At 39.0% G+C, this 14759-nt stretch overlaps 1 protein-coding gene across 2 annotated transcripts in view; it reads left to right on the top strand.

Moving 5' to 3' along the window:
* SEMA3A (semaphorin 3A) overlaps positions 1 to 14759 on the top strand; it is a 221723-nt gene that overhangs the window by 73151 nt on the left and 133813 nt on the right. For both annotated transcript variants that reach the window (XM_083183085.1, XM_083183084.1), the window contains exon 3: positions 413 to 475. In XM_083183085.1, the coding sequence (XP_083039211.1) occupies positions 413 to 475 (63 nt within the window). The remainder of the gene's footprint in view (positions 1 to 412; positions 476 to 14759) is intronic.

Here is a 14759-nt window from a genome sequence, read left to right as displayed (position 1 = left end):
AATGGCATAGCTATTTAGTATTTTTATAATGAAAAGCTATTTATAAAAAATGAATCTCGACAAGAATTTTAACTTAGCAAAATAAAATAAATCGGGCGCAGGAGTTTAGAAAGGTATATAATACTTTCTAAATATAAAATCTCCACCTGAATACTTTTAAGTCGTACTTTAAGTTTTCATTGCTCTTTACATTGTGAGTGGATATACCTTAGTTATGGTATACTTTTTAACTTTTAGTTGACCACCTGTATTATTATTTTTCATTTAAAATAAACATTTATTTATTTCTAATTAAATAAGATTAACTGCTCAGATAAACATAACACTGCTGTATAATTTTTCAATTCAATGTCAATATTCCTTCATATGAAACTTACAGAAACAATTATTTATTATTCTATATATTTTTTAGATTTTGTGGCCTGTAACAAACACTAGAAGGGATGAATGCAAGTGGGCAGGAAAGGATATTGTGGTAAGTACAAATCATTCTGCCAAACTTTCCAATATTATAGACTGCTCTTTTATATTTTACTGTTATACCGATGTCCTTTATATATTATTATTATTATATTTATATATAAATATATATGTGTATAATATATAATATATATGAATATATATATATATATATATATATATATATATATACAGGTCCTGGGGGACAGAGGCACTCAAATCAATAATTTCTGAGCCTAGAAGCTCAGAAGCGTTGGTTTACCCAGTGTGTGGACCACTTATCGATTCGAGTGCTGCCATCCCACAGGACTTGTTATATAGCAGTTTTTGCACTGCAGAACGAAGGGCACTGCTTTATTTATTTCAAGAGTTGTTGTGTCTGTCTAAATGGCCGGGTTTCATGTGCCTCCATTCTACCAGCATATATATATATATATATATATATATATATATATATATATCATTTTTGCTTCCACTGTGACTGTATGCTGATCCTATTTCTGACCTGCATTTAATATAATATAATCAAAATGTATGAATATTGGGAAAATCATAATGCTTCTGCACCTTCTTTGCACATACTGTATGCATTATTCTTTAGAGGTAGATTAAACATATTTAATTTTGGATGTAAAACACAATTTTACCTAATGCCGGGAATTTCTGATTTTCTTCTGTAGCCACATCCATCGCTCACCCCCCACTCACTTTCCGGTTCCCCTCTGCTCACCTCCCGTCTCCCCTCCACTCAACTCCCGGCTTCACTCTGCTCACTTCTTGGTTGCCCTCCATTCACCCCGGCTCCCCTCTACTCAACTCCCGGCAACACTCTGCTCACCTCTTGGCTCCCCTATACTCACCTCCCTTATTAAAGTACATTAAAGGCCACAGGCCACCAATGTTTATTAAAGTACATTAAAGACCACTGGCCACTAATGTTTATATTAGCACATTCATGGCCACTGGTCAACAAGGCCTATTAAAGTACATTAAAAGGCACTGGCCACCAATGTTTATTTAAGTGCATAAAGAGCACCGACAACCAATGTTGATTTAAGTACTTTAAAAAGGCCACTGGCCACCAATGTGTATACACTGCACTTATTGCCCATGGCCCACCATATTTAGGGTTTCATACCAGCTCATTTTTTAAATATACATGAACTGAATTTAGCCAATATCTGTTGTCTTTCATATCTTTCATAAAATCGTTCAGTGTGAATGCACAATATTTTTCATGATCAGCTCAAGGGAATTTGATAACCAGTACCTTTCGTCTTTCATATCTTCTAGTGTGTATAGGCCTTAAGTCATTTTATGACACACCTCACAGATGTCCATGTCCATGCTAATAGGTTCCACTTTCAAAATCTCCTGAAAGGTTTTTATAAAAGTAGGCAAGTATACTCTACGTGTAAAGTTCATTAAGACAAATATATTTAACAGTTGAGAAATAGGATGTTTAGCCCTTTGATCTCTGCACAACAAATATCTGACCTAAAGCCTTTATTTTCCCTGCTATAAACCACTAATACATAAACAAATAATGAGACATCTGTTTTATTAACTTACTGCACTATTTAACTTTGATTCAATCTCAGACAAACACATTTAGTTTTACAACGTTACTAAGGGTAAAAGCTAATGATTGTAATGCCAATGTTTTAAGTTTCTTGTGATTTGTTTGCCATCTGCACTTACAGTACATTTAGAAGCTTAATACTGTAGCATAAAGCGATTATTGTTTTTATTTTGAATGGCACAAGTTCACTTGCATTAAGTTAGATACCATGATATAGTGTAGTAATTATCTTCAGTTCTAGGTGCTAAAATTACCTTAAAGCTGATCATTAGATTGGGCAGCTATTTTTACTAGAAACACTGGTTCTATTTTTCATACATTACAAAAGTCTGAAAGATGTGATTGAGATTAGAGATCAATTATATAGCTTCCACCGGCATCCATTTGCCAGTGACTGCATCCAACAATTTCTGTAAACTACATGGTATATCAGAAAAAGGCGGCAAGAGAAACTGCACAATGCGGCCCCACTAATATTAGCAGTTCAAGTGCAATAGCAGACGTCCAGCATTAAGCTAAACAAAAAGGTCAAACTATTCTTTAAATATAAACCTATTCAAAGGCCCCATAATGCTTCTACCAACATTGATTGACGATCTAATGATAGCTCCCAGTGTCTGGAGACAAATATTTGGCTTCCTGCGTTTATTCAGAAATGCCCTAGCTTCTGAAGCAATGATGTGTCCCTTAAATGATTATTAAGATAAATACTTCTTATAGCTATTTTAAAATGTGTTAATCAGGTTAAATCGAGCTACAAAGTAGCAAATATTTTATAATGATAATGAAGAGTTAAAATAGTATGTATAATTTTTTGTTATATTCAGGAAAATCGCATTAGGCCATCTGTATTTTAAAAATAATTATTGGTTATTAACAGTTATGAGGCATTACAAAAATCCTAAACAACCTAAAGGTGTTAGGAGAAAAACAAATCTGTCAAATCTATAGGTACAGTAGTAATACCATACTAATGACCATAGTATTTTCTATCAACCCTTATTTCTGGCATCTGAATGTAATGTGTTTAACATCTTAAATACATTTAATAACAACATAACTATTAAACTACAATAATGAAGACATTTGTCATTACACTTGTGAGATTTTGTCAGATTTGACCCTTTTCAGATGGATTGGGACAAAATCTGATGTGCCTGTCTGACAAAATCTTATGTGCCTGATGCTGTAGGACCCGATGCACGTTCCCGTGCACATTGGGTCTAACCAAGAGATTGATCCTCCTGCACAAAGGATTCATCTCAAGTCAATCAGGTCCAAACTTGTCCCTCAGACAAGTTGGACAAGCGTAAGGGGGACATGTCTTATAAGCATCAGATGAGTTTTTCTCTAAACAAGGTAGCCATGTTACAATAAAGTCAGAAAGTATTAGCAGAAGACAGCTATATGTCTTCCATTGACATAAATGAATCTATTTTCTGGCACCATCCTCTGCATGTCGGATGGGCCTGATTCAGGCCCTGTCGATTATCGAAAACCATGCATGCGCACAGTACGCAGCGCACGTGTGTGGTGTCCCACTGTGAACAAAGCCCATCCAGCGCTACATGCTACAGTCTTCTGCTTTAACTGTATGGTGTATTCCATTTGGCAGAAAATGCTGAATTATTTTCATTTACATTGCTTAGGATTTAGATGATTCCAAAACATTTTATAGACCTCTATAAAATTACATTTACTCTGATTTTAAGTTTTAGATAATTAATATTACAGTGGTTCTATTTAAATTATAGGGAGGATGTCTTCTGTAACTGTAGCATTATATAGTTTGTGTAGCAGCCGCCAATAACTTTTCTATATAACTGATTTTTAGATCAATACGAAACATATTGACGGGGTTCTAAAGTAGCAGATTTGAAGGGGTGCCGAGACCTCCAGCTGACTCCCTCTGTCAGCTTCTCCCCCCTCACCTGAGAGCATGTCTGCCATATTTTTTGCATCCAATCCTCACAGTATTAGCGTTGCAGCAGGTGTGGATTAGATAGGCCGTGTCTAGATACCCAGTCAATTGGTCAACACCAAAAGATCGACATGATCAAAAGGCTGAACATTTTTCAATAGGTCAGTACGTTGAAAAGGTTGACATATGAACAGACTGACATGAGTTTTTCACAGTTTGTTTGGTGTCGATGTTGAATCTGTCATCATTGAGCCCCTATTAGTCTATGGCGTACCCTGTCTTGGCGCACTTCACTCACCATGCTTTGAGCCTGGTGCTTTGCTTCACTTGGCACACATTACCATTCTCGACGTGGATGACAAAGTATGAAAAAGTCCAAAAAACGAATTCAATTGTAAAAAAAATGCATGTCGACCTTTTGATGTGTCGATCATTTTACCATGTCAACCTATCATTTTGAGCCTTGTTGAGAACTTCACAGTTGGCAGGGTATTGAGATGGAAAGCCAGCCTGGGCAATTTCTGGAAGCCACCATCATGGATGCGGGGTCTGTTGAAGGGTCGGGATCCCACCACATATGGCCTGATTCTAAGTTGGACACAGTTGCAGCCATCCATGTGTCTTTTCCTGCAGTTAGGTATGCAACTTAATACTTACTCCACAACAATGCCCTTCCCTGGTGTCATGGGTGGATTGGGAATTTAGAGTGTCCCTGGGTAAATTTCCAAAAAGTGGTCCCCTTACATCCACATTGCCAGCTTGGCACCTTCTACCCTATGACACACCAAAACCACCAGTCTGTCACCCTCTCTCTTCTCCCGGTCAAACGTTCAAAATACAAAATAATAAACATTATGAATATGAGAGACTTTAAAAATAGACTTGCAAGTTTTTTATTTATTTTTCCTCTCTACAAGGCAGAGTTGAGATTCATTCTTGACACCTGTTTTCTATAGACAAAACATTATTTTTTAATAGCACAACTATGCAGTTATTAATTACTTTGAACTGTAACAAAAAGCAGTGCAGTAAAATTTTTAACCAGATAAAAAATAGTTGTCAAGAACTGATATATATAATTTTTCACTGATTCCAGATATTAGATGCCAAATAAAAGAATAAACACATTTTTGCTCTTATTTGTTGATTTAATTCTGTTAAAATGGATCAAATCCTCCCAGACGTGTATATAAAGTTTTTACTAGCCAAATAGTATTTAAGCAACACATGTAGTAAAACTTTTACTTATAATGATGGATTTATGTTCTATCCAACCTTTTTCACTTTATAATCTGTTTTAAGAACTCCACTGTTCAAGTTCAGATAGCCTATCAACCTACTGTACGTACAAACAGAATATTGCCTCCTCTGCTTAACCAACTTGATCAAGTATTGATTAATGTGAAATATTAATATTATCACAAAAAACTGATATAGTTAAATGTGGCTGTTGTTGTTAATAGTTCGACCACTATTGGTTGACAGGCAAAATGGTCAAAAAATTGACATGTGCTAGGTCGACATTAACAAAAGGTCAAGATTAGCAATATGCCAACATGTCAAAAAAAGGTTTTGCACTATTTTTTTCATTCAACTTTACAATCAATGTAGACTACAATTGGTAACACTAAAGTGTGTTGAGCAAAGCGAGGCACCATGTACGAAGTATGGTGAGCAAAGCTAGCCTGCCAGGGTGCAAGTTAAACTAATTGGGGGTCCATGTCGACAGATGTTGACATATACAACAACAAAACTTGAAAAACTCATGTCAACTCTTTCCATGTTGTCCTTTGATTGTGTCATCCCTTTGCCCATGTCGACCCAGTGCATGTTTTCTTTGTCAGCTGTCAGTCAACCTAATAATCTACACCTGTTCAAATGAAATTGAATTAGGTATGGTGGAAAACATGGTTTTATGGTGGTCTATATGCAGTACAGATTGCACTCTCATTGTTTCCGCCAGACCACCATCTGCAGATTTCTGGTGAATGGTGATTCGGCGAGGACATTGATGCGCGACCATCTCACATGCTTGCCTGTCCATTGCCAAGAATGGGGCTTGGGAATGTCTCAATGTGTGAGCGCTCTATTCTGGCGGACAGCACCGGACAGCACATGATGGTAGTCGCGCCAGTAGCCATTCTGATGAGAGTGGCTCCATCCAAGGGCGTAACTACCATAGGTGCAAGGAGTGCATGCAACCAAATCATTGCAGTCTTTTTTTTTTCTTTTGCAAAACCTGCAGGTGTATTAGGGGTTCAGAAATGTTATTTACGTGTGTCAATAGAGATTGCTTGCAGTAGATGATCACTACTAAGATGCGTACACATTAGATAAAAAAAACAATGGCATGATAACGATGAACATTAACTATTAGTGCATATAGTTTATTGTGAATGCGCTATAGCGGTAATGATGCATGCTCCTGCAGGTCGTTAGCAATGTCCTCCATCATCTGTACATGCAGGAGTATATCGCTAGCAAGAACCATGCTGAGAAATGCAGCATTTAATTTGCTGCACAGTGCATTACTTGACAAATCCATTGACGTCTGCTATTTTTATTTCTTCATTTACAAATGTGATATTTCCCATTCTTTTATTCAAGATCAAAATGATTTATTAAATTGCATATGAATTTGAACCAACTAATAGTTTTAGCTACTTGCCAGGCAGACAGACTAGTTAAATATAAAATTCCTAACATTCTGTAGGATATGATTTCTCTGGCAGTAATAACAGTGTTCTTTAAGCACAGACTGAATTGAGAAGTCCCAGAGAGAATATTTTGGGTGACCTGTGTTTAGAAATAATTAGACAAAGCTAACCGGTGAAAACTTGTCAGCTTATGTGTGTACTGTATGTGGGTCTGATTGCTAGAGAGAAATGTGGCTGTGCGCTATAGACCAGAGACTAAAGACCCAATTAAAATATACTAGTCTCTTATTGAAGCAGCAGTAAGATGTGGATACTCAAACCACATAGACAGATACAATATAAAAAGCTAGACAAACTGCATTGAAGTAATGACTTTATTATTTTAAAAAGAAATGCTGACAATAATAAACACAATTCAAATATACTCTATAGTATAGCGATAAATACCGAAACGTAGGCTAATGTAATACAATAACATTATAATATAAAACTAATACAATTAATTCTGTATTGGGCACATTGGTATTAATATTTGGAAGCAAATAACCACTAGGTATATTTAGTAGATATTACACAAATCAGATAAAGGGATTCCACTATTGGGATTAGTATATGCAGTAATGCAGCAGTATTGTCCACATGTTAGTAGGTGTTAGAATTGGTATGCCCAGTACTGGCATTAAAACTTTGGATAGTTAGTCCGTTTTAAAGATAATTACCAATCTACTGCAATTCCTCCTTTTATTGTCAAAGCATGCAGAGCTTTCATGACGAGCTACCTGTGTGCGAGCTCCTGTGTGACGACAGGGTAGTTCGCACTCCACCACACCTTGGGCCAGATGTATCAAGCTTCAAAAAGTGATAAATTGGAGAGTCATAAACAGCCAGCTCCACCGCACCTTGGGCCAGATGTATCAAGCTTCAAAAAGTGATAAATTGGAGAGTCATAAACAGCCAGCCAATCAGCTCCTACCTGCCATGTTACAGACTGGGTTTAAAAAAAGGCAGGTAGGAGCTGATTGGCTGGTTGTTTATTACTCTCCATTTTATCACATTTTGAAGCTTGATACATCTGACCCAAGGGAGATCGTCCTTAGGGTATGCTTTGGCTTCCTCTCATTAACCTCTATTAACACTAAGGTATTTTCACTGGTGTGCTATTCTGGGCTTTCTAGCTTATGCTGTTTTTTTGGGGGTGGCGGAACGCATCCTCCCGACCTTTTCATACCCCTACTATCCACATCGGCGTGGAGTTGATTTTATATAGTGTGGCGAGCGCAGCAAGCCACCGAGCACGAAGCTTGGCAAGCACATCCGGAATACATGTAACGTAATCCACATATTTCTTGCGGGGCTCGCTACGCTCGCCATGCTTCGGGCTCGGTGGCTTGCTCCTCTCGCCACACTATATAAAATCAACTTCATGCTGACGTGGATAGTGGGGGTATGAAAAGGTCGGGAGGACGTGTTCCGCCGCCCCTCACTGCCCGCACTGCGCTTGCCATGCTTCAGGGTGGCGTGGATAGTGGGGGGTGCCTAAAAATCACATTGAATAGTGGGGGGGGGGGGGTAAAAATCACATTGCATGTCATTGCAGTGTTAATGGCTTTACACCCTATAAAATGGCATGGAAGATCGCATTGCATCGCACGCATCGCCCGGCACTAAAACGGGACATGCGATGCGATTTCCTTACGCAGACTAGCCCACTAAAAAAATTGCTTAGTGGGCGCCCTGGTACTACACACATATCAAAAATTGTTATTAAAATGTATTTATAGCTCAATTACATTATGTTGGGATGTAGCAATTGTAAAGCGCAACATAATCTGCTGCACTATATAAGAAACTGTAAATAAAGAAATAAAGGTAGCATCCAATTGATTATCTGATCTGCTGTTGTCCCATATACTGTAAGCAACATCTGTGACCATAAAACTATTCAGCTTCAGCTAGCTCTGCAATGCTCTTGTCCTCAGTCATCAGGGCAAGCAGCCGCAGGATCTGTCCAATCTGCATGTTTAAAAAAAACAAAAACTATTTGACCATGGGCTGTTCCTGATTGTCAGTCCTGGAATGCCAGGTGTTGTAATTAGTATAGTTAATTCCTTTTTATCAGACAGATATTATGCACCCTTCACACAGCCAATTTGCACCCCCTGATTCACTCAAAAGTACTTATTACCCTATGGATAGCCAACACTTTTCAACGAGATCCCTTTACCATATGCTTCACATATTTGGCTGGGAGAATACATTCTTCCTCAATTATCCTCACCCCCATAGAATCTTGGTCAGAATCCTAGCCATTACCTCAGTATTATAAGGCAGCAATTGTAACCACTGTGTCACTGTTTTCTCAAAATATTTGTGAATGTTATTGGTAGTGTTTAAAATAAGGCAATGGGTTTATTTTGTGTTTCTTAAAACAAATCAAATGTGTATATTTCTCATGTTATTTTGCTTGAATGCATAGATGCTGACTTTCTGGCTACCCTCTCCGGGAGGAGGCTGCCAAGACAGAACAGAGAGAGGCGGAAACGGGGCCTGGCTTAATTTATGGGGTGGTGCCAATGTGTGACTGACTCTACAAAAGTTAGCAAGGAAACTTGAAATGTGATTGCACCATTGTTGAAATGCCCCCCGCTATGCAAAACCAATATTATCAGCGTAGGACAACAGGGGGTGTGGCAACAATATTGTGATTCACCACAATTTGTGTTATGACCCACCAGGTGAGCTCAGGTTAAGCTCAGTTCACCCAATTTTGGGATACCTTCTGGAAGCACTTCTGATTTTCTGGGCATTTAGGAATGGCAGACAATCATGATTTAATGTCCAGGTTCGCATTTTTTAATACAGCAGACTGTAAAAAAAAAAAAAAAAAACTAAGGTTAATTTGCTCTCTGACTTGTTCTTTCTAGAGTTATTACAGTTCAAAACTTGCATTTCTGTGCCAGGGCAGTGAATAAAACACATTTGGATTTCAAGCCATCATCCAGACTGTGTTCATTTTGAAAAGTATCATATTTTATTGTGTAACTTTATACTTTATAAAAACACATTTAAAGCTAAAAAGAGTATGACACAATTTAGTGTTTGTCAAGCACACTGCATGATACTTTCTCCTAGTCTCAGACTGTAAATATAAAGAATTGCCTTCTGGTTTGTCTGAGAAGACGCGTTTGGTCTTGGCTACTGAGGGTTCTGATTAGTTGTGAGCTAAATTTCATGAATGTTCCACAAACTTATTTGTAGAAAAAGTCAAAATTAAATGTAAATATATTTATAAACATAAGAGATAGCAGCAAAATATAATACACATTATTTATTCATCATATATTTTCTATTAGTGTTTATTTTGCTTCCTTTTAATTATTGTTTTTACAGAGTAATAGACCAAAAAATAAATTTGTTGTAGACATACTGGTAACTGTAGAATCATTTTGTCACTAGATAAATTTTTATATTTTTAGTGACATATTTATTAAGCTAATTCTCAGATCTGGGAAATACACTTTCCTTTATGTTTAAGGACATAATTAAGCATCTCCATCATGGAGGAGATATCCAGTTTTCCAATTACCAGTGCTCATCGAAGGCTCAACCATAGTTTTCTGTGGAAATGACATGAAGGAAATTAAGCTACCCTGAATAATAAAACAGTTTAGCCCATTTACCTCGAAAGATCCACTTGGCTAGAGAAGGATCCTGAGATCCCTCTCCAATGGACAGGAACCAATCTTCATGCCTATCGCAATGTTTTTACACTGCAAATATGTGTCTAGGGCCACATTTCATGCAAGGGCTTTTATCTGAGCCCATGTCCTGCCAATTGCTTGATGGCACGTACCCCTGAATAATATATGTCTTATTGCCCACTATCTGTAATTATAAGAAATTCTTCTCCAGACAATAGTCAAAATGCACTAAAACATTGTAACTGCTTTGTGTATATAAACAACACAGTTTAGTATAGTTAAGGCTATATTTTAAGTATGATATATTTTAAAAATGAAGTAAAATTATGGTCCCATTCAAAAAAATTAAGTTTACACTTGTATTTGATCTTTTAGAAGCTCTGAACTTAGGGGGTTATTCTGGTTGATTCGCAAGGCTGCAAATTCGCAGCCTTGCAAATCCACCAAACCCCACCCGCCAAATGTCTGCCCACCCCCCTCGCAGCATGGGCGAGCCCGCACAGGCTACAAATTGATGTTTAGGATAAACATCCATTCGGATGCTGCAGATAACCGCCGACCATCGAAAGTTGTGAAGGTACACGCATATAAAAGTGACTTTCAAGTCACTTCCATATGCGTGCACACTGGGTCAGATATGGGCGGGCTGCTGACATCTGGTAATGTCAGTTGCCAGCCCCCCGCACCCACGTCACCGCCTCATTACCAATGCGAACACCCAGCGTTCTCATGGGAATGCTCATGGAACACTGGGTGTTCCCATATGGTAATGGGGCAGCCCGGCACCCCCCGCCCTTCTCTGCCCCCAAACGTCATCTAGGGTGTGTGCACCCGGCGAACCAAAAGTTTGCCGTGGGTTGTACGCACCCTACATCTGCACATGTGCAGAAACGCCCCTGCTCATGCGCAGATGCGCAACATCGATCCTCCATGCAAATGCACGGAGGACCGAATGAATAAGAATAACCCCCTTAATTGAAAGTGATTTTCAAACCCCTATGCATCTGTATGATTCCCATGAATGTGGGAAATTAGTGACCAAAAATGTGTATGGATCATACTCCTCTCGCAGTTTGACTGACATGAAGCCGGCATTGTGTCAGAAAAAAAATGCAGGCATGCCCATGTTTTTTTTTGTAGGGTCTCTGATAGCGATGACCACTTCCACACTATTAAGTCACAGATTAGTGCAGAGCTTCCCAAACTGTGTGCCATGGCACCCTGGGGTGCCTCAAAGCATTTGCAGGGGTGCCATGGATTGGTGGTCCATGACCAATTCAAATATTTTATGGTCAATCTATCAGGGTGCCGTGATTCAAAAATGTTTGTGAACGACTGGATTAGTGGAAGCCTCAGACCTACTCACACTTGCACAGACTGTAAAATCTTTTCAAAGGTCCGTGAGTTGCACACGGATGTGCGAGTGGGTACAGATTAGAAATCCATTTGCAATTCTCTACCAATTGCAATGGTCAGTTTCTCTTTCTGTCTGGGCAGTGGTTCACCTTGCAGTCCACTGCAAATTCTCACATCAGCGGTCAAGTCTGAATCAGGCCCTATGACTGGCAAGCTAAAAAGTAATTTTTGTAATCACTTGGAGACTTTGTTTTATATTTGTTTTAATGTATCCTTAATTTGAAAGCAGCCACACATCAGGACGACCAGCATTGAATCCGAGTCATCTTACAATTTGCCCGGCAGCTTACCAGACACACGATAGATCTGATGTGTGTAATTTCACATAAGATCTCTCATAAGATCTGCAACTCCCAGCATACTGGTCGTTAGCAGCATCTTCAGATCTTATGTACAGCACAGATGATCCGAGGATTCAGTGGCGGAACAATAGCCCTGCAGCCGCCGCGGTAGCAGGGAGGCGCTGTGTAAGTGTGAGCTGCGGGGGGGCTGCGGGGCTATTGTAATGCCGCCGCAGTCACAGACCTGCAGATTTAATTGTATTCATCCCGGCTCCCCTCCTAGCTTCTGCAGTGAAAAACGGACCATCATAAAATGTCCGCTCTCATATAGCAGATTGTTCTCTGAAACTGTCTGCTGTATGGGAGCGGACATTTTGTGATGGTCCATTTTTCATGTCAGAAGCCAGGAGGGGAGCTGGGACTGTACAAATTAAAAGTTCTGCTGGTCAATGCTGCGCAGAGAGGTAAGCAACGGGCGGGGGGGCATAGGGAGGCACATATTGGCGGCCGGGGAGCATGGGTGGCTGGGGGGTCGTTGCTAAAATATCGGCGGGGGGGACGAACACAATATAGTTAAGCCACTGCAAGGATTGACCTTATGCCCCTTAAACTGGAGATAAAGAGGACATAAAGTGAAAGGAGATAAAGCACCAGCCAATGAACTGTGTTAGAAAATGACATTTGGGAGTTGATTGGCTGGTGCTTTATCTCCTTTCACTTTATCTCCACTTTATCTCCAGTGTATCTCTTCTCAAGGATTAATACATCTGCCCCATTGTACCTAAACACCTCAAGGTGTGCTAAAAAAAACAAAATGCATCGAACGACCCATCAAAATCGTGTGTTCAGACCTGAAATCGTTCTGATGTATGGCCAGTAAGGTTTGTTTAAAATTACTATTTCAAGAAAACATTTCTATTAAGATAAAAAAAAATTGTGTTTTCTTTTACATTTAATCCAATACTGCACTAATCTACCACAGAGGTCCTATCCTGTTTATCCTGCTTTCAGGAAATGTGGAATTAGTACTAGAAAGACAGGTGCCTGAAGCTGCAGAGTGTTTCAGTCATCTAAACACTATAGGTGTAGAGTGACAAATACTCAGTATCCTGTATGGATCAGCCACCCACAAAACTGGTATTGTTACTAGGTGTAAACAAAGGAATATTTGTCCTCTAGTGTAAAATATTTCCCAGTCTTTAGTTGAAGTCATGTATTTTTTTTTTAACAACTGACCTTGTTTAGCAGATTGAAACTATCTAACAATCTAAAAGAATTGCATAAATTTACAAAAACAATTGGTGCCTCAAACATCAACCACTTTCTGACAATATAATTGTTTTGCTCAGAACCTGGAGATGACCCCAGTGAATGATGGCTGCATTTTACATATTTACATTCCCCAGCCCAACCGTTAGGATACGTCTGACATATAGTCAGTAGTAGTTGACAACACATGTGTATAATTTTCTTCCCAGCACAGTCTGTAAATGATTGTGTTTGCTTGCACTATAATTTTGTTGAGGCTTGTACTGTAGGTCTGTATTCTTATATAGACCAAACACAGAACTGGTGGTGGCTTTTAGATATTTCTATGGGAAATTTCACATGGCAAGAAAAGACAAGCACAAGGCGAGTCGAGCAGCGCTATAAATAAGTGACAATAACAGATGATTGGAAATATATCAAAATTTTACTCACATATAAAGATACCTGAAATTGCAATGGTACAATACAATGAATTAAATTATTAAAAAGATGGGGGGGTTGGGGGAATAAAAGTAAATTGGAATGAAATGGTAATCTTTTAATCAAATCAATAACCACGCCTCAATGGATTAGTGTGAGAGGTATGATGGAAAGTTATCACTGGTGGGGAGAAGGTAAGTGCACATTACCACATGATGAATTCAGATCTTTTGTTGATGAAACAAAGATGGTGTCCTCACGATGGATACGGCTCTGTTAATTGCCGCTGGAGGAAAGGATGTACTCTGTCCTCCTATTGGGGTGAGTGGGTATCACTTGAGTCACCGGAGGAATCCTTGGAGCGGTACACCAACTTTGCCGTCACTGGATGGAATATTGAATCAGGCTTCCGTGCACAGTTGGAGACTCACTGATGCAGGTGAGGGATGGAGTCCTTTTGGTCACCTGGAAGTCCTGTGCATGGTGTCCGCCAATGTAAATGAGGGGGTACCAGTGGTGGAAAAGGCAATGTCCACAGCAGATGAGTAATCCACACACACTATCCAGAGGCTGGGTTATATTACCCAACGCGTTTCACTGCGTCCTGCACCTTTGATAAAGCTGCAGTAAACCAATTTACTTTTATTCCCCCCCCCCCCCCCATCTTTTTAATAATTTAATTTATTGTATTGTAACATTGCAATTTCAGGTATCTTTATATGTGAGTAAAATTTTTATATATTTCCAATCATCTGGTATTGTCACTTATTTGTATCCCTGCTCGATTCGCCTTGTGCTTGTCTTTTCTTTCTGTTTTCCTAGTGGGGAGTGACTACCCCCACATTTGAGCAGCTGCTTTCTTGGGGATACAGTTCTGTCCAAGCGCCTAATTATTCCCAGTGAATATTCCTTGCAAATTTCACATGGCCCCTACAATTATTTTGTGGTATGCATATTGTACAGTGCAATGCATAGTGGCCCTTATTCAGATCTGATCGCAGTACAAATTTGTTTTTCCACTGCAGATGGGGCAGATGTAACTTGTGCAGAGAG

Source organism: Crinia signifera, chromosome 4, assembly GCF_055691185.1.
Source record: "Crinia signifera chromosome 4, ASM5569118v1, whole genome shotgun sequence".
Classification (NCBI taxonomy): Eukaryota; Metazoa; Chordata; class Amphibia; order Anura; family Myobatrachidae; genus Crinia; species Crinia signifera.
Note: the sequence above shows the minus strand (reverse complement) of the source record. Positions and strands in the feature narration are given on the sequence as shown.